The sequence below is a fragment of the Nipponia nippon genome, unplaced genomic scaffold, assembly GCF_047370975.1.
Source record: "Nipponia nippon isolate SJK-2023a ecotype South Korea unplaced genomic scaffold, ASM4737097v1 scaffold_23, whole genome shotgun sequence".
Lineage (NCBI taxonomy): Eukaryota > Metazoa > Chordata > Aves > Pelecaniformes > Threskiornithidae > Nipponia > Nipponia nippon.
Window position 1 is genome coordinate 8,514,059 of NW_028262340.1, and position 19,108 is coordinate 8,533,166.

General features: G+C 60.5%; 1 protein-coding gene across 5 annotated transcripts; it reads right to left on the reverse strand.

Annotated features, from left to right (window-relative positions):
* Positions 1-155: 155 nt before the first annotated feature.
* Positions 156-18,629, reverse strand: ASAP3 (ArfGAP with SH3 domain, ankyrin repeat and PH domain 3). Of its 5 annotated transcripts, none has more exons than XM_087760775.1 (26): positions 18,372-18,629; positions 14,338-14,410; positions 13,839-13,984; positions 12,042-12,116; positions 11,657-11,706; positions 11,312-11,438; positions 8,993-9,078; positions 8,124-8,199; positions 7,911-7,997; positions 7,502-7,611; positions 6,528-6,597; positions 5,929-6,016; positions 5,465-5,513; positions 5,194-5,381; positions 4,942-5,075; positions 4,400-4,494; positions 3,904-4,084; positions 3,603-3,688; positions 3,351-3,466; positions 3,172-3,239; positions 2,929-3,036; positions 2,562-2,733; positions 2,192-2,480; positions 1,516-1,660; positions 1,204-1,326; positions 156-945 (listed from the first exon to the last, which is right to left on the reverse strand). In XM_087760775.1, exons 1-26 carry the CDS (start codon positions 18,495-18,497, stop codon positions 871-873), a joined length of 2,943 nt encoding a protein of 980 aa, XP_087616901.1. In that variant the 5' UTR covers positions 18,498-18,629; the 3' UTR covers positions 156-870. The 5 variants fall into 5 exon arrangements, 4 of the variants coding, with proteins under 4 accessions (XP_087616901.1, XP_087616900.1, XP_087616902.1 ...); XM_087760774.1 differs by having other exon boundaries at positions 2,562-2,805; XR_015705452.1 differs by lacking the exon at positions 1,516-1,660 and having other exon boundaries at positions 2,562-2,805.
* Positions 18,630-19,108: the final 479 nt, after the last annotated feature.

Sequence of the window (19,108 nt, forward strand, 5' to 3'; positions counted from 1 at the left end):
CCCCCAAAACAGTGCTCCCCCTGATGTGACACACCCAAAGCCCAGGGTCACATCCCCGATGGACACCAGCAGGTCACAGAGACCCTGGTGCCTGGGAGCCTCTAGGACACGTCACCAGCATCACCTCCCCACCACACACCCCCAGGTGCTTACAAAACCAATAGCTTTATTAGAAACCAGAGAGGGAAAACATTAAAAAACAGATCATTTTTTGAGATGAAACATTTGACGCACTAACAAGAAGGGGGAGAGGGCAAATTAGGTAAGCATGGAGGCCAGTGGCTCCTGAGAGATACCGGCATGGGGGGACATTGGTCCTAGAAGAAGCTGCAAAATTCCCTCAGAAAGAGCCCCAGGGCTGGGGAAGCGATCCAGCACCTGCCCCAGATGAGGGACAGGGGCTCTGCAGGGCCACCTGAACACCCCCGAAATCAGGGAACGGCATTTCACTACCAGTTTTAGGGAAGCTTTGAAGCATCCCCAAGCCCCACCAGCCCAGGCAGCTGCGAGAGCCTGGGGCAGGGGGCCAGGACAGAGCCAGAGACCCTCCAGCCCTCCCCAGACAAGGTCACTAAAAGCCCCTTCCTCTTCCCTGCCCAGCCCATATGCTTCACAGTTGGGGTAGAGGAGAAAGTAGGTGGTACAGCCGCCATCCATGGACAGTCTTCCCAATGGAGGGGTCTCTGAGCCCCCTTGGAGGGCAGTGTCCAGCCAGGCTGCATGGTCCCATGCCAGGGTCCCAGGCACCTGACCCTCATGGCCCAGCTCTACCGAACCCCCTCAGGCGCAGCCCTAGCCCTTGCTGGCCAGTGGGGAGCTGCCTTGGGTCCTGGCCGAAGGGACAGGGACAAAAGGGCCACTGCCACCCAGTCAGTCTTGCAAGAGGTGGACAAAGCTGGCTGGGAAGACACCAGTGCGGGAGCCATCGCCCTCGATGAAGCCGACCTGGGGGTGCAGAGAAGAGGGTGTGAGGGGGGTGGGAGTCCCATCTCAGGCAGGGGAGAAGCTTTAGGGCTAACATGCCAATTCCCAGAGGGACTGAGAGAGGCAAAGCCATGGTGACACGTCAGTAGAAGCCTCCCCAGCCCTCCGTGCACAGATGGGGCAGGGAGCACCCGCCCCTGCCTCCCATGAACACCCAGTCTCCTCCAGAAGAGTACTGGGAGGGAAGGGACCATCTGTCCATGCCATGGTGACACTCACCCAGCTCTGCTCGTCCTCCTCCCGTGTCACCACGATCACCTCTCCCTTGGAGAAGGTCAGCTCCCGTGCTTTGTCCCCCTTGCAGTCAGCCACCGCCTTCACCCGTTTCTGCCTCCCCTTGGCCTGCAAAGGGGTAGGCGAGGGTGTGACAGACCACCCCCAAGGCCACCCCCAAGGTGGGTGCAGGGATGTCACACCCCTGATCCCTCCATCTGCCACACCAAGATAAGGGGAGTTGGGATGCTTGGGGATGCAGACAGTGACCCTCCCCATCACAGCCCCTCTGAGAGCCTCCTGAGTCATGGCACCTACCGGAGCAAATCTCCTCGGCATGGGCACAGGGGGCACCTTGCTTAGCGCAGGGTCCTCGGGGCCACCAGGGCTCTGGGGGGACACGGCCGACCCCGCTTTGCCCACCACGCCGCTGATGCGCCGGTATGAGCGGGTGCTCTCTGAGCTGCCGGGGACAGCAGGGACAGCATCATCCCCTCTCTGCTGGTGCCTTCCTCCGCTGTCCCCCTTCCCGTGAGGTCTCAGCAGGGTCAGGGCTCCCCCAGTGGGAGCCAAGGGACCAGTGTCCCACCCACAGCCCCCTGGATGCTGATGGAGAAGGTCCCCAGCACCCATCCTCCCTCAAACGACCCCATCCCACCACAATTTCCAAAAAGAGAGAAAAAAATATATTTGATATAACTTGCAGGGGATCTTGGTGTCACCCCCAAATAATCTGTCACCTTCTCCAGGGGCAACCCAGCATCCCCACAGCTGTCCTTGTCCCCTCCTGTGTCCCAGGGCCAGCACCAACTCCCTTGGGGACTCCAGGTCAGGGCGGGGACCCCTTTGCTCCATGCCCCCCACTGGACAATTTGGGGTTCCCCATGCCCGGGGCAGGGGGGCACTGGCAGGGGTTGAAGCTGACCTGCCAGCACCATGCAATGACTCCCCCACACCCAGTGCAGCCCAGGCTGGGATGGGGGGGTGTCCCTACCTGAACTTGACAGGGGGGATGTCAGGGGCCGTGCTGCCTGGTGGGGGTTGCCCGGGCAGGGGGCTCAGCTCCGGACCCCACCGGGTGCCACTGCTTTCCATTTCCAAGCGGGTCTCCCAGTACGCTGCCCGCCGGCTCTCGGTGGGGCTGCAGGTGCCAGGGGCCAGGGGGCCAGCAGTGCCATCCAAGGCGCCGGTGCTGCCGGTGGAGGGGAGGCTGCGTGGTGCCAGAGCCTCCACCGGCCCGGGGAAGTGCGGCTCTGACGCCTGCCGGGGAAGCTCGGGGCGCTCTGGCGGGGGGACACATGATGAAGACAGTAAACCTGATGTCTGGGTGAAGGGACAGCCTCATTCCCCCCCCCCCAACTCACCGGTGGGGCTGTGGCCAGGTTTGGGGCGGGAGCCGCCACGCGTGGGGTTTTTGAGGGGCAGCGGTGGGGGGATCTCCTCGCTATGGGCCCGGCGAGGCATGGGGCGCGAGGGCACCAGGATGCTCTCATAGGTCTTGTTGGTGATGTCCATCCCCATGCAGCTCCAGCGGGTCTGGGGGCAGGCAGGTGGGGGGCTGGTGGCCAGTGGCAATGTCCCCTTGAAGGAGCGCTGGAGGGGGCTGACCTGAGGACAGACACCCGGCTCCAGGGCTGCCCTGCTGCCGCCAGCCCCCCCACAGGGTCTGCACCCCTCCCCCACCATCCCACTGGGGCCATGGGGTGTCTCCCCATACTGTCCAGCAGCTACCTTCTCCTCCAGCTCATCCTCACTGTCATAGGGGAACTCCTGGGGGGGCTCCCAGTCATAGTCGACGTGGATCTGCAGGGAGAGCTTCCCTGCCTGCACCTGTTCCAACTGCCAGATGGGGCAGGTCAGAGAGGTCTCAGCATGGCAGGAACAGGTCCCAGGAGCCCCCCGCCTCCATGCCAGCCCTTCCCCAGTGCATTGGTTCCCCCTCCCCAGCCCGAGCATCTCCCCCATCCCACCTACCAGCTCTTCACATTCAACGTGCTTGAGCCTCCTAGCCACGTCCAAAGCCGTCTCACCCGCTGCGTTCACTGCCCGAGGGACAAAAGGGGACAGATCCAGGTTACAGCCTCACTGCTCTGCTCCCACTGGAGAGCCCCAAGCAGAGGGCTCCCCCAAAACCCCCCTTCCTGGCCCCGTACCTGTGGTGAAGGCAGCTTTGCCCTTCAGGAGCAGCTTAAGGCAGTTGGGCTGGTTGTAGAGTGCACTGTAGTGCAAAGCCGTGTTCCCATCCTGTGTCACCCGGTCCAGCGTCCCCCTGTGCAAAACCACCAGCAAGAAATTCAAGGCTCAAGAGCACACAAGCATCAGTGCCCCGTGCTTGTGCACGGTCCTTCCACAGGGGAGTAGGCAGGGGAGCAGGCAGGGGACACTGCGGGCAGCTGGGGACACACCCATTCTGGATGATGAAGTCCACCAGAGGAAGGGACGATCTGTCCGCGTGGCGCACGGCCATGTGCAGCGCCAGCTCACCCAGGTCCTGCCACAAGATGGAGGGGAGAGGAGAGCTAAACCTGAGGATGCTCATCTCCCATGAGATGGAGAGGAGAGCTGGACCTGACGATGCTCATCTTCCTGAGGGCACATCTCCACCCAAAGGCCGGGAAAACCCTGAGCATAGGCACCCAGAGAGGGAAAAACCATTTACACTGCCAGGCAGAGGGAATGGAGCAGCTGCGGCGGCACAGGGCTCACCTGGCCCTCGGGGCTGGACAGGGGCTTGGCTAGATCGTGTCCCTCAGCAAAGGCCTGCAGCAGGGCCAGGAGGTCGCGGGCACGAATGGCTTCCCAGAGGCGGTGGGGGTCGTTGCGGCCACTTTTCTGCACATAGCGTCGCTCCATGTACTTGGCCACGATGTACTCCTTGCGAGCAGCCCTGCAGGAAGGGTAGCATGGCATCGGCTTGGACGGGCACAGAGACCAGACCCACCCCCCAGTCCCCACCACAGCCAGAGGCACCCTGGGCTCCTGCCTCCTCCTGAAGCCTCAGGATCAGTGGGAAACCTCGAAAAAAGGTGCAGATCCCCACCAAAATCCAGGCAATGACACCAGGATCCTCCCTTCTCCCATCCTCAGGCTGTCTCAGAGTTGATGGGCAGCAGCACGGGGACAAGGACAGACCATGCATGGTGCACTTCTCCTCCTCCTCCTCTCAGCCCACCCCAAGTCCCCTGGCCAGCGGCCGACTCACATATCACTGCCAGCCGAGGGCTTGGGGCAGTCCTGCGTGAGCAGTGTGGCCTCCATGATCTCGTTAAAGCGGGTGTTTCCGATACTGACGGCCAGCTGTGGTGAGAGAGGGACAGGGGGAGATGAGCCCTCCTGGCCACGCTCACCCAGCTCCAGCCAGATCCCCATCCCCATCCCGGAGGCAGAGGGAAGGAATCCACTAGACCCACCCAGGACCTCCCCAGAGCAGCATTTCCCCTGAAGATGATGGTCTTTCATGGCAGGGGAAGTCTGTTTTAAAAGGGAGCAAATCCTGGGGGGCTGCCTGCGTCCCTCTCCTTGGCAAGCGGCTTTGCAGAGCCCCCCCCCCCACTTGCCCAGACCATCGTGCTAGGGGCTGCAAACTGCCACCGGGGAAACTGAGGCAAGCTTGCGAGCACTGGAGCAAACTAGGCACAGATGGGATGGAGGAGGAGGCATGAACTCTATGTCCCAGGAGGTTTGGGAACCGCAGAGGGTGATTCCTGCGGGCTGTGAGATCTCCAGACTCAGGGAGCAGCTTACCAGCAACTCGGAGGTGCTGAGGACGTCCAGTGTGAGGGACTGGATGCGGGAGTAATGCACGCCCAGTTCCCGATGGATGCCGGAGCACTCGATGCACGTCAGGATGCCCAGGTTGATGGAGAGCCATGTGGGGTCTGCCGGGGGAACAGCGTGGGGCTCAGCATCACCATCCAGCCCCGTGGGATGCTGCAACCCCACCTCAGTACCCAAGCCACACCCGGGCTGGGGGACACATGCCAAGGCCCGACCTACCCGGTGCCCCGCAGTCACAACACTGCTTGTTTCCCGGCATGTTCTTCACCTCGCTGATGACCAGCTTGGTGAGCTCCTGCATGCTGCCGTCTGCCCCGCTGCCCGCTGCTGCCCCACCACCGTTGAGCTCCCCCTTGAAGGCGTTGCTCAGGGCTTCGTCCTTGCTGTTCTGCAGCACTGAGACCCACCTGGGCAGCGGGGGAGCCCCAGTCAGGAGGAGGAGGAGCAGGATCCAGCACAGCAAGGAATGGGGACGGGCTGTGGCACTTACACAATGCACTCCTGCTCGTCCTCCGCTTGGAAGTGATAGGTCCTGTTGTCTGCAGGGATGGGGAGAGAGGGGAGAAGGTAAGTGGGGGGATTCAGGGATCCCCAAGACCGCAGGAAGAGGCTGAAACTACTCCAAAGGGGCTGCTTTAAAATAAAATAAAATCACTGCATGTCACTCATCCAACACCCAAATGCTGTTGCAACCTGTTTTTGTCTTGAGCTTGCTAGATCTCCTTGGAGAGGTTGGTCCTTCCTCCGTAAAGGCAGCCACGGAGACGCCCAGAGCCAGATTAAAAGGGCAAAGGGTGCCTAGGTGCTGTGACAGGGCTGGTGGAGGGCCAGCTGGCCACTGGGAAAACCCACTTGGGATGTTCTCCTCCAAAAAGGGAATTCCCATCCACAGCTCGGCCACCTCTGGGTCAAACACGCCCACCCCAGCCACGGCATCCCACTCTGGGCACTCACGCGTCACCAGGTCGAAGCATTTCTTCTCCTCGGTGTGGGGTCGCACTTGGCAGGTGAGGAGGTTCAGCTTGACGGGGGGACGGTTTATCTGCAGGGTGTGATGACAACAGGCAGGTTAAAGGACTGGGAAAGAGTGGGATGCACATCACCAAGCGTGTACCTCCGACAGCAACTCTGGTGGGACAACCACCATCCCCAGATGGTTCCTCTTGGGATAACCAGGCAAGTCGGACCCTCTCTGACCCAGGAGAACAGGGCTCGGAAACGTCCCTGAGCCGCCATCTTCTGTCCCTGCTGCAGTTCTCGGCCTCCACCACCGGGGGGCAGCACGTCGCTTCCAAACCACCCTGGCCCCTTTGGCCTTGTCTGGAATCTCAACACCCATCTCACTGCCCCAGCCAAACCCACCATCCCCTCCCATTGACACCTATGAAACAATGGGGGACCCCATTTAGTACATCCAGTCCCAGCTCATACTAAATTTTAAGCCAGGCAAATTTGTGACCAGTTTGGGCAAAACTAAACCTGAAATCCAACGGACACCAGCACTCAAAGGGTGACCTCAAGGGTCAGGGCTGCAGTCCCCTGCTGCTCCTCACCATACTGTGGGAGATGGTCAGACAGCCATACTTCACACCACACTTCCTCTTCTGCCAGACTTTGCGGATCCTGAGGAGGAGGAAGAGGAGAAGTGAGGACGCGTTGCACAGCACTGGTCACCCACATCCATCCGCCTCCCAAACCACCCACGGCAGCCCTTGGCAGAGGCCCAATGGCTTTCTGGATGTAGGGCTGTGCTTCCTGTAGCTCGCGGAGCACAAAATGTGCTGCTGAGCAGGCTGGCCACAGGTCATGCTGGCCAACAGCATCACAGTTCAGCAAAGCACATAACCGCTCTCTCAAAACGTGGGGCCCATTACCCAGAGGCCCACTGAGAAGGTGAAGACCTCCTCTTTGGTGCTCTGAGGATTTTATTTTTCACCCTAGATGATCCCACCAGGATCCTTTTTCCCTCCATGCCCAAGAAACAAGGAATTTATTCCCCTCCCATCAGCCGCACAGCACACAGCTCTTCAGGGTGAACTTGGCACTGGGCGGCTGTTCCTGGAGACCCGCATCCAAGGACACTACACCCACACAGAACCAGCCACTGTGCCCAGCCAGCTGCCCAGGAGAGCATCATGGAAGAAGCATCCCGGGCATCAGAGCCTGCTGGGGGCCTTCACATAAGAAATGGGGCGATGGCACCAAACTATTGCAGAGGAGGGTCTCCTGCACCACCTCCAAACCTCCTCCTTCCCCAGCTGCAGTTGGAGACCCACCAACCCCTGACCACCAGCTCTCAGATCTTCTCCAGCCTGCAGAAAAATCCCATTCTCCAAGCACTGATGGATGCTTAAGACCAGATGGGACCACTTGCACCCGAAGACCTGTCTAACAGCAACCAAAAACCTCACCCAAACAGTTCCACCTCAGGATGTCCCAGCTCTGGGACCTTCCATGAGCCTGGTGCTCTTCCAGCAACACTGGGATGGAGCCGGGAGCTTTCTGAGCAAATAACACTCATCCTCACCCATCGCTCTTCTTGTACAGAAATCCCGACTTCTCCGTCCCATACTGCTTGTTCCCTTGGTGCTGGTGGATGCTGTAGCCGCTGCCAGAGTTCTTCCTGCTCAGGTTTTCCTGAGCTCACCAGGTGAAAAAAAAAAGCATTTAAAAAGCAAAGTGAGAGGTGCAGAGGTGGCTGCTGCCGCCAAGTAACCTTGTCCTTATCCTTATCAGGATGCCAGAGACCCCTGTCCCCTCTGAGCATCTACCAGGTCTCCTGCTCTGCTCCCACAGATGTCCCCTTTGATCCCCAACTCCCCTTTCCCTGCTGCTCCTCATCTCCAAGCTAACCCTGAGGCACTCACTCCTCCTTAGCACCCAGCACCCTCCTGACCCTCCTTCCCAGCTCTCCCCTGCCCATCCTGGAGTCTCACCTCCTTGCTCTCCAGCTGCAGGATGCTGCGGAGGGAATCGCGCGTCTGTGTGAGCTGCTTCACCTCCTCCTCTTGCGCTTGGTGGAGCTGGAAAGGGAGGCAGCTGCCCTCACTGCTGTGCTGAATGCAGGTGTTCTCAGGGGCTGGCATGGGGAGGGTGGCATCTCGGGGGACATGTCTGAGCAACACTGGATGGCAGGCTGGGTGACTTACCGCATGGAGGGACACAGCAAGCTTCTCAATGAAGGGGTAGAGGTTCTGGGCAGCCTTCCAGCCGTCTTGGAAGAAACTGGGCATTTATTTAATGTGATTAAGATGCAGATGGGGAGGATGGAGGAAAAAAAAAAAAAAAGGTTTTTTTAGAGAAAACATGGCAGGAGACCATAGCAACCCCCCTAGGAAGCTGCTCTTGCTTTGTGGTTCCCCTGCTACCGGGACCTGGAGAGATTCCACCACAGGCCAAGCCCAGCCCATGGGGTCTGGATACCCCAAGCGTTCGGGGTGTTTCGGATGAAGGATTGGCCTCTTGTTCGATGCAAGCTCATCTCATTGGGGACCAGCCCTGCTGGAAGCCAAATCCTGGGGGTCTCTGGGTCACAGCCCCAGTCGAGGTCATGTTGTTGGCCAATGCGACTGCCCCCTCCCTGCCTCAGTTTTCCCACTCAAGAACTGAAGGAGATGACACAACACCCACACGCTGCTACTCCAGCCTCATGGAGCAACAGGAAAGGCGAAGGGACGTTAATCCTTGCTCCAAACACTCTTGTTACAAACCCCACGGCTAACAGTGGAGCCGCTCGGCTGAACTCATCCCTGGAAATCTATCCAGAAACCAAATCATCGGATATATGCTGAGCCAACCCCCTTCCCCCAGCCCCCACGGACACATTTACAGCTCCTCAAGCCAATAAAGCACGTTTCAACTCCCTGGATGCAACCGGAGAGCAATGGGCTCTGCCCAACACTTTCACCAACAGCTTTATGGAGCTGGGACAGGAGAAGGTGCCCCCAGACCCTTGTGGGACCTCCCGGGGTGACAACAAACCCTGGGGATGAGCCCCCCCGACCTGGGCAGGACCTACTTGTGCTGAGCGTGGAAAAACTTGATGAGGCTCTGCAGGAAATCTGGTCCCTGCTTCATCTGAGACTCACTGGCTTTCAGCAGGTACTGGAGGAGAAGACACCTAGTTAGGTGACGGAGATGAGGACTGGCGGAAAATATCCTGGAGGAAAGAGCAAGAGCCTGCCCAGCCCTCACCTCCCTTCCCTGTGCCGGGAGTAGGGTTAAAACACTGGCTGGGTTTCAAGAAGTTGCGTCATGACGCTGGATTTGAAAACAGCTCGCTGGGGACCACCCTCAGAAAACCTGGCTCTGGAAGTCCTCCAAGCCCTGAAAAGTTCAAGGACTGAGGCAGGCCCCCGGGGTTTCCAGCCGAGCATGCTTCTCCCACTGCTCATTATTTCTGGAGTTAATAAATAACCAAAACCCAAGGCAGCTTGTGAAGGAAAAAAAAAAAATAGCCCAAATGTTTTTTAAGATATGACCCCTTTACTCCCAAAAAATCAGATTTCAAGCAGTGACTGCTTGCGGCACATCAGCCCTGGAGGTCTGCAGTCCTCGCAGAGGTGTCCCACGGGACAGAGAATTTCAGCTTGATACATCAAACCCTCCCATCAGCTGCAGGCAGAAAAGACCTGGAGCCTTGAGCACCCTGAGCAAAATAAGGGGGGAGGAAGATATTTCCCCCTGCAAGCTCCTCTCCAGGCTGGCGCAGCTGCTGGAGGATGGTTTCAGGCAGGAGATGAGGGGAGAGGAAGGCAGCCCTGAGCTCTGGGGGGGCTTTCCGTGGTGGGGAAGCACCATGGCGGGATAGAGCCCCCAAGATGAAGCCTCCCAGTGGTCCAGGCACTCTGGGCACCCCTACCCAGCGAGAAGTCACCTGGACTGGTGGAGGGCATTGTTAAATTGCTCTGTGCAAGCTGGAGCTGCAAAGCCAATGTGGCATCCAACACGGAGCCCTGGGGCGCCCAGCACTGACTGCACCCCCTGAACAAAGTCACGGCTGGAAAATATCACGTGTGCCCGGTTCCCACGAGACTTCCCTGCCCTGCCACCCATGCCCCTGGGTGACAGTGGCAGCGGAGCATCCCAGCCAGCGCTGGCTGAGACCCACGAGCAAAGGGATACTCCCAGCACTGCCTGGGTCCAGGTCCAGCTGCATCCATCCGCCCCATGGCCCCTTGGGGTGTGAGATGGCCCACAATGGGGAGATGTAACCACCCCACACATCACCCCTGGGGTGAAATCAGATCCTGCTCCCACCCCAGGAAGTAGCAAATACCATCCACCTATAAACCTACAGGCAACACACACCCCAGCCCTAGCCAGTCCCCTAGAAGAGCTGTCGCCCCCATTTCCAGGCAGGCTCCCCGGGAAAGCAGCAGCGCTCATGCATGCTGGCACACACACGCACGTGCGCTCACTCGCACACAGCCACTCTTTGCAGGGTTGCCGGCTGCGGCCCCTCCCCAGCCGCGCTGCAGCTCCCGCATTTCCATGTGCTGTTAGTTATTTCACAGTAGTGCTATTCAAGGGAGTGACTCATCTGGCCAGGTCCCAGCTCCCCGGCCCCATGCCCAGCCCTGGCCCTGCTGCGGTGGGTGCAGCCTCCTCCCCACAGCCCCTGCCCTTTGCTGAGGGGGAGCATGGGGCTGTATGGGGCTCCACTGCTGCTGCCTGGCCCTCAGGGACATGGGAGACCCCTGGGGCAACCCACTGGGGACTTGTCCCTTGCTCTGTGTCACTCTCAAGAGGTTTGTGGGGCTACTGGGATGTCTGGAGCTAGGACACCCGGGTCCCCTCCTCACTGGGGGGTCTGACATTGCATCTCCATCCTTCACCTCTTCCCATCTCACCTCCTGAGCACAGATCCCTGGGACAGTCGTGGATCTGGGGCTGCTCATGAGCCCCCCTAACCAAAACAAAGGGCAATTTTGAGAATAGGGCAGAACCGCAAAGCCAACCTTGGGGATGTTATCCAAAAAACTCACTTTTTGCCCCAAATGCCAGCCCTTAGCTTTGCAGAGGAGGGGTAGGAGCGGGGCTGGGAGGATGTGGGTGCAACCCCCGGGTGCCTCACTGCAGGGTAACCCGCAGGTGCCATTCGAAGCCACATCCCGCAGGAGCCCCATGTTGCGGATGGGGGTGTCCCTGAGCCAGGACCATGCAAGGACACGACCAGATGGGGACAGCTGAGGGTCCCACGCTGCACCAACATGGGGCTGCTTTGGTGGTGGGGACGGGGACAGGCTCCGACATCCCCACGCAACTCTGAGCGGAGCAGTCCCCTGCATCCCTCTGGGGCCGAATGGACCCATCTCCGCCCCAGCACAGCCCTTACCTCGCACATGTGGAGCTGGAAGAGCCGCCGCTCCTTCTGCATGTCCTCAGCCATCTCCGCTGTGGACAGCTCGGCCTGGGTGACCCCTGCCAAGCGGGCTCGCTCCTTTTCCTTCTCCATCTTCCCCCTGCGGGATGGGATGGCAGGTTGGGGACAGCCCCGCTCTGAGGGTGGGGACTGGATCTGGAGAAACATCTCCAGCCCCTCTCTAGCTGGGAAAGGCTGAACCAGAGCCCACTCAATGGCAAACCAGCACCGATCAGTGCCCGGCTGCAGCCCTGGGACAAAACACCTTTGTGCAGAGCAGGATTAGGTGGATTTTGCTGGAGGCAGCGGGTTCCTTACACTTTGGTCTCGTAATCCTTCCAAGCCTTTTCGATCTGCCTCTTGGAGTCCTGCGGCAAAAGGAGAGAGGGGTTGGCAGCTGTCAGGGAAGGTGAAAGACCTGGTGGCACCAAAGCAGCATCCTGCAGCTGAGGGCTTTGCTTTGCATCGCTGCACCCTGCTCTGTCCTGCTCCTCAGGGACCAGGGACATCTCCACTCAGTCTTCACCCCTTGTTCCCGTCCCTTCCAGCCCTTGCTGCTGCCTTCCAGCCTTGGGCATTTGCTCCTTCCTTCTCCTGGCCATGGGCACAAGCTGAGCCCCTAATGGGGGTCTTGCTGCAGTATGTCCCCAAATGGGTGACCTGCAGCTTCAGAGCCTCAGGGACACTGCTGGAGGGGACTCACCAGGCGGCCGTCCTTCAGCTGCCCCTTCAGCAGGCTGTCCAGTGGGAAGGAGACGATGTTATTCAGGTTTTGCACCTGCAAGGGGTAGAGATGGGGTTACCCCACGGGGGTCCCCACCTCAGGGCAGGTTGAGGAGCTGGAGCCCCAGGTCCTCCCCAGCACTGGGGGTCCCTGCCCCTGGCTCCATCGCTGCCCCATGAAGAGTTAAGGAGGCTGAAAGCAGGGCCGGATCCAGGCACAGGGCAGGCCGGGGCTTGTTGGAGCTGGCTACAAGATGTCTGACGTGGGGCCCTTCCCCCAAACCACATCAGCGCCACGGCTGCCAAAACCAAAGCTGTTCCCCACATTGCCACCCTGTCCCCCCACAGCACCCGGCAATGCCACCAGCCCCTCCATGGCTCCATGATGCAAAGACACACACACACACACACCCCCGATGTCAAAGGTGCTTCTCAAAATGTCCCCATTTCCTGGGGTCTGGGGACAGCAACGCAGCCACCACTGTTCCCACCAGCACTGTGCAGGGGTCCGTGGTGGGGATGCAGGAGCCTGCTCCAGTCCCGGCATCCCTCCGTGCACCCTGTGGGGCAGCACCCCATTTTAGTGCTGTCAGAGCAGCTCCAGCACCCACACAGGACCTCCCCACTGCACCTAGATTTCTTTTAAAGGCTCCCAAGGGTTTTGGTCCCCGGCAGCACCCAGGGAGAAACCCAGCCCCGTGGCATGGGACCAGGCTCGAATGAGGGGGGGTGGGAGCACTCCCCTTCCGACAGCTCCAGGGTGACAGGACATCCCCGCTTCCAACAGCTCCGGGGGGACTCTGGGAGGGAAATCCTGGCTTTTCGTATCCAGTCGGGAGTCCTAGCATGTAACCCTGCTCCGGGGAGAGCAGGGGGAACACAACAGTGGCTGTTCTCACGCTGGCGGCACAGTAGAGCCCCCCCTGGAGTGTGGGGGTCCAGCCAGGCTGGGACAGCGGGGAAGGGGAGGAGCGGGGAGGCCCGGACTGGGGTAACTGGGAGAGGAAGATGCCGAAATCTGAGATTCTTGCTGGGGGAAGGGCAGCAGAAATAAATCTCTTCCTTAAGCAGAGCTGGGGCCAAAAACACCCTTTGAGGGCGCTGAAAGGGACTGGAGAGGGGGCCAGCAGCACAGGACCCCCGGGGCTTTGCTGCTGGGCGTGCAAGGACCCAGCTCCCTCCAGGAACCGATTTCTCCACCAAAGCCACTCCCGTGGTGGGGAAGGTGCTGCTGGCTCAGCTTGCAGCCGTCTCAGCCTGCTTGCCTGCCTGCCTGCTTCCCATGCAGCCGCGGCTCCCTAACGCCCTGCTGCGCAGCTCGGCATGGCTTTGATTTACTTCTTGGCAAGCAAGATCAGAGATGCAATTGATGTGAAAAAAAAAAAAAATAGAAAGAAAGGGAAAAAAGAAAATAACAGCCCCAACCATTGCGTCCCAGCATCAGCATCCCTGGTGGAGCTAGGAATGAGCTGTAAATCCAGTAATGGGGGTATTGGATGGTCTGGGAGCACCAGAGGTGTGTCCCTGAGCCTGGCATGGGAGCTGGGGATTGCCAGCTGTGGTGGAGGGCAGCTAAACTCGGAGGAGGGGGGCTGCACCAGGGTTTTTCTCCAAATCCAGACGGATCCTGGAGATTTTCCCCGGCTTGGCAATAGCCAGATGCAGAGAACAGCCTGAGGTTGCACCGGAGATGCCATGAACCCCATGGTTCCCCCCAGGGTGGTTAAAGCCCCCCCTCAATCTTGGCAGCATGCCGGGGGAATGAGGGGCAGCTCACCAGGTTCTTGAAGAGCGCGGTGACCTCGCGGGTGAAGACAGCCAGGTTGAGGAAGCCGGTGGAGAGCTCATGGTTGTTCTGGGAGAGGTGGTTGTTGCCAAAGTTCTCCAGGGCTTCGCTGTACTGCTCCTCGTTCTCCACGTGGGCTGTGCAGGGAGACACTGGTGAGAGATGTGGGGTGGCCCTGCAGCACCCCGCCCCTGGTAGACGGCCACATCATGAGGTCCCACCAGCACCCATCTCCCCATCCCTCCATAGCAGAGCTGGGCTGATCCTGCTGCAGGACAGCAGCAGTGTGCCCTAAACAACCTCCCTAAGGTTCTTAATTTCCCTTTTTACGCCAGTTTTAGGCACCCTATCATGTTGCCAGGCTGGCTGGCTGGCCAGCACCCATGGCCACCTAACTGTCTGGCTGCATCACCCAGAACAGTGGAACAGTCACAGACTCCACTAGCCCGGTGGCCCAGGGATGCCCATCAGCTCTCAAAGCACAACTCACTGAGCCCGGAGATGTGAATGGCTTTCACATATTTCCTGATCCTCTGAAGTACAGCTTGGTCCCCATCCAGGCTCTGCGAAAGCGAAGAAAGAAAACAAACTGAGCTCGTTAGCCCTGCCAAGCATGGCTGCCGCTCCCCCCAGCCTAGCTGGCCCTTGGAAAGGTGGCTGCTCTGCCATGCAGATGTGTGGGGCAGCGGCCAAGCTCCCAGAGCTGGGAGAGGAGCCGGAGGCATCCCAGGGATGCCAGAGCCGCAGCGCCCTGCTGGTCCCCTGCCAGGCCTGCAGTCCCTGTGGCTTTTGCTCCCAGGCAGGGCTTTGGCTGCCCCTGGAAATGCGGGTTTGCAAGAGGGTAGCAGGGGGTGAGAGGCTCAGCCAGCACGCCCAGTGCCCCTTTGGATCTAAGCAGCTTCCAGCAACCATGGAACATGCCTCCCTGGCTCTCACAGGGGCTGTTTCAACCAAGGACAGGATGAAGCATCACGTAGCACAAATACACCAGCCCGTCCCTGCCACCCCAGCACGCATCCCCATGGCTCAGGGCCAGACATGGCAGGAGAGACCTGCGAGGGTGCCCAGCTCCCCACAGGGGTCCATGGCAGAGCCAAAACCAGGACCCACCTCCTGCCAATACCCAACAGGGACCTAATCACATGAATGCCACACATGGGAACATGGCTTTCCACAACCTCCTGGGCTCATGCAGGGTCTCAGCTGTGGCCCCCCGCACCATGGACCACCTGCAACCCCAGCACAATGTATCTCCTCAGTGCCCCACTCCTCCTGCAGCCCCTGCCAGCTGCATCCTGCGCTCGCTTAGAGCGCTTCCCATCCCCACCCTGGTCCCCCCATCCTTGCTCCATCCCTCCCTACCCAGGCAGCCACCATTTGCCCCCACCAAGCATCAGGGCAAACTCAGCCCCAACGCCAACCCAACGCCAACCTGCCCACGGCACTACCCGCAGAGCATCATAGCCAAACACATGCCAGCCCCAGCCATCAGGAAAGGGTTAAGGACGGCTTGGCTGCAGGTACCAGAGGCATGATAACAGCTGGAAATATTTAGAGGGCGTGAACGGCAAGAAGGGCGAGGGATGAAACTGTGAAGAAATTACAGTAAAGAGGCTCGCTCTCTCTCACTTGTGCTATCGCCAAAGGTTTTCAGGCTGATGTCAAGGCCAATTTCCTGACAGCGGGGTCAGCCTGGCTTTGGCGCCACTCTCCAAGGCCCTCCTTGTTGGATGGGATGCTGCAGACAAGCTTTGGCCAGGACGAGCCGCCTGGGAAGGGACCGGGGCCAAGGTGGGAGCCAAAACCCCCACCTGGAGGGGTCTTGCAATGCATCTACAATGGGGAGGATGCTGGGGTGATCCAAAGCCCCCCATGTCCCCTCTCTGCACCAAATCTGGGCACCCCAGGCTCTCCAGAGTCACAGGCCCGGAGCAGAGGCACGCCCTGCCTTGGGGGGGATGCCAGAGCTGGATACCTGGACACCCCAGGCTCACAAACCTGATGTAGCCTTAGGAAGGGGAAACTGAGGCAGCATGAGATGCTCTGGATGCGTCACCATACAAGCAGGGAAAGAAGCTGCTCCGAGTGCCTGGGACAAGGCAGCCCACCCTGGTGCCTGCTCATGGCCACAGGAGGCTGAACGCAGGGACTGGGCATGATCTGGGGATGGTCACAGGGGCTTTTGGGAAGGGGTTCATGAGCTGACCAGTAGGGATGGTGCGGGCAGAGCCGAGCACCAGGGTGGTAAATGCAGAGGAAATCACTGCACAGTGCTGCCCCAGCTGCTGGCATCGCTGGCATCCCCGAGGTAGTGGGCCAGCTGCCAGGGACACAGGCCTTGGCTGCACGGGGACAGCCCTCCAGAGCAGGGGCAGCGATGTCTGGAGCCCCCCCCAGCACCCATCACCCCCGGGCCCAGCTCAGGGATGAGGGCTCCCAGTCAGGGGAAGCTGAGGGCATTGGCACAGCGGGGACAGGAGCATGAGGGATTCCCTGTGGGGATGGAGGAAGGGACAGATCCGCACCTGCACCTCAGACACCCAGGCTCACAGCCTGGGGACCCCAAGCAGCCACCACCACCCCCTGCCTGGTCCCGGCAAGATGCTCAATGGGGGCCATTCTTCTGCCTCCCCACCACCACCAGCTCGTGCCACCCAGCGAAGGAGCTGCCATGGGTGCCAGGGGCCAGGGAGGAGGTGCTGCCAGGCCAGGAGCAGGATGTGGCGCTGCCTCGGGTGCAAAGGGCAGCGCATGGCAAGGACACGGTATTATTTATGGAGTGAGCTGGGAGCCCGCCTGCCAGCTCTGCCACTAAACACACCAGCAGCCTCTGCCATGTCACCCTGCCCTGGCCCAGAGGTGCTCAGTCTCGTGTGACATGCACACAGTACCCAGCCCCAGCCACCAAGGGCTGGATCCGACCTTCCAGCCCAGTCCAGAGACCTTGGGTTCTGCTTCTGCAGCAACCCCAAGAACGCCAAAGTCACACGAGCCCCCCGGGAGGGCAGAGTCCTCTTTAATCCCAGGAGGAAAACTGAGGCATGGAGCAGCTCTGGCCAACACCAGTATACTTCCTCAATGGTGAGCACCAGCCTCTGGCCCTCACCCTGCTCATCTGTCCTGCTCTTGTCCCCCCAGTTTGAGACCAGCTCCCAGATGGGTGCACGTGGCTGTGCCTCGAAGGCGGCATGCCCTGTCTTGGGGACCTGGTGGGACACAGTCACCCCTTCCCACCCAGCAGCCGCTGGAGCAAGACCGGGAACCCTTGCTCCCTCCTGCTCGCTAAGCCATCGGCCGGGATCTGGGGTGATGACAGGGAAGACCAAGGCTCAGTTTGGTCACAGAGAGTCTCTCCCACTCCCCAGCCCTCCCCAAAGCCACCACTGCTTATTTCCCTTGCCTGATGCTATCACCCCATCAGGGCTCAGAGAGCAGCATGGGGCTGGGGCTTGTTTGGTTGGATTTCCCTCTTCCCCTCGTGCTGGAGCACAGGGACACTGAAGGTCTGGCAGTGGCTCGGCCCCCACGAGGGTTCCCTGCAGCCTCCACTGGGATGGGGAGGGGGCTCAGCCCCGTGCTCCCCATGGCATGCACAACGGTGGTCACGACTCCCAGCTCTCATCTGTGCTCGCTGGAGCTTTACTAAGCAAACCTCACAGAGACCCCCACCATTCCTGGGGGATGCCTCTCCCCCCATCCTCGTCCCCCTTAACCACAGCCTCTCCGAGCAGCCAAACAAAATTCCTGCTGCTTCCTCCTGGCTGGAGCTGCCTCCTCCTTCCTGGCTGAGAGGAAGATCCACGGCAGCGGCCAGCACATGGTGGCAGGGACCGGGATGCTCCATGGTACATCCCCAGGTTTCCAGGCTGGGGACGCCCATCCTACTGGCCCCAGGGGATCCTGGCAACTCTGGTACCTGGGGCCCCACACTCCCCGCCAGCCCGGGCTCTCCTTCAAATCCATTCCTTCGCTAAGAGGAGCTGGCAAAAGCCACAGGACCAGCTGGAAACCACCTTTATTCCACGCAGGAGAAGGGGGACAAAGGCACCCTGCCACCTCCACCCTTCCCACAAACGCTGCCAGGGATTTTGGGGGGAGGCTAAAAATACTCCCCTAGCTTTAATTGCTGAGGGACCCCCCCCCGGGCCACCCCATCACATCAGGGCTGGCTCCAGCATAGGAATTCGATAGCAGCTGGAACCGTGGGGCTGATGCTCTGCCCAGCCCCGGGAGGATGCCCTGGCCCAGGGTGGCATGTGGAGCTGAAGACAAAAACCTTTAAAGAAGGTTTTAAAGGAGTTTTACCCATTTCTGTACAGCTTGGCCCCGAAAAAGCACAGCCGGGGAGCTCGGGGCGAAGGGGAAGACCGCAATAAACAGAAGCCCAAGGAAGGGAGGTGCCCCCCGAGGTGGGCACTAGGTGCTGGACCAGCACCTACGGGTGCCAGGAGCTGCCCCAGCGCGGGGTGCAGGAGTTGTTCCCAGGCGGGGAGCACAGCCCGACGCCCCCCCAGCCCCGCTCACCTCCTCCAGGGCCCCCACCGCCCCCCGGCACTTCTGCATCTTGGAGGCGAAGGCGGCGGCGGCCGGGGAGCTGAGGTCCTCGCCGGTCACGGCCAGGAACTCGGCCACGCTGAGCTGCTCGGGCATGGTGCGGGCGGCGCCGGAGGGGCGCACCGGGAGAGCACCGGGAACTCCTCTACGGAGCGCCCCGGGGGTGCCGGCAAGGCCCAGCTCAGCACCCCATGCCCAGCACCGGGAGCGCCGCACCGCCCCGGGGAGTTTCTCCGCCCGCTCACTCGCTCCCTCCCTCCCCTCCGCCGTCACGTGGGCGGCCCCGCCCTCCCGTTAAAGGCGAAGCGCACCGGTGCGCCCCCCCCCCTCCACGACCCCCACCCCGGGCACCAGGAGCTGGGGGGTGCAGGTTCCCGGGGTGCGGCGGCGAGAGGAAGGGAAAGCCCCGGGGTCTTGCTGGATCCACACCCCCGGCCTCACCCCAGCACCCACCTTGCCAGGGACAGGCTGGCGAGCACCCAGAGATGGGTGACAACGCACAGGGCGAAAAGGCAGCGCCATTCCATCCCGGCACGATGGGAAATGGAGAGGAGCAGGGGAGGCTGGGAGCAAGGTCTCACCCGAAGCCCAGCTTGGGCACACAAGTAGTGCAGGGATGGCTTGGGATTAAACCCAGTCCCCGCAGAGCACTGGTTTAACTGGAGGCCACCCTCACCCTGCCCTTCCTCGGACCCAGAGGGGGCCAT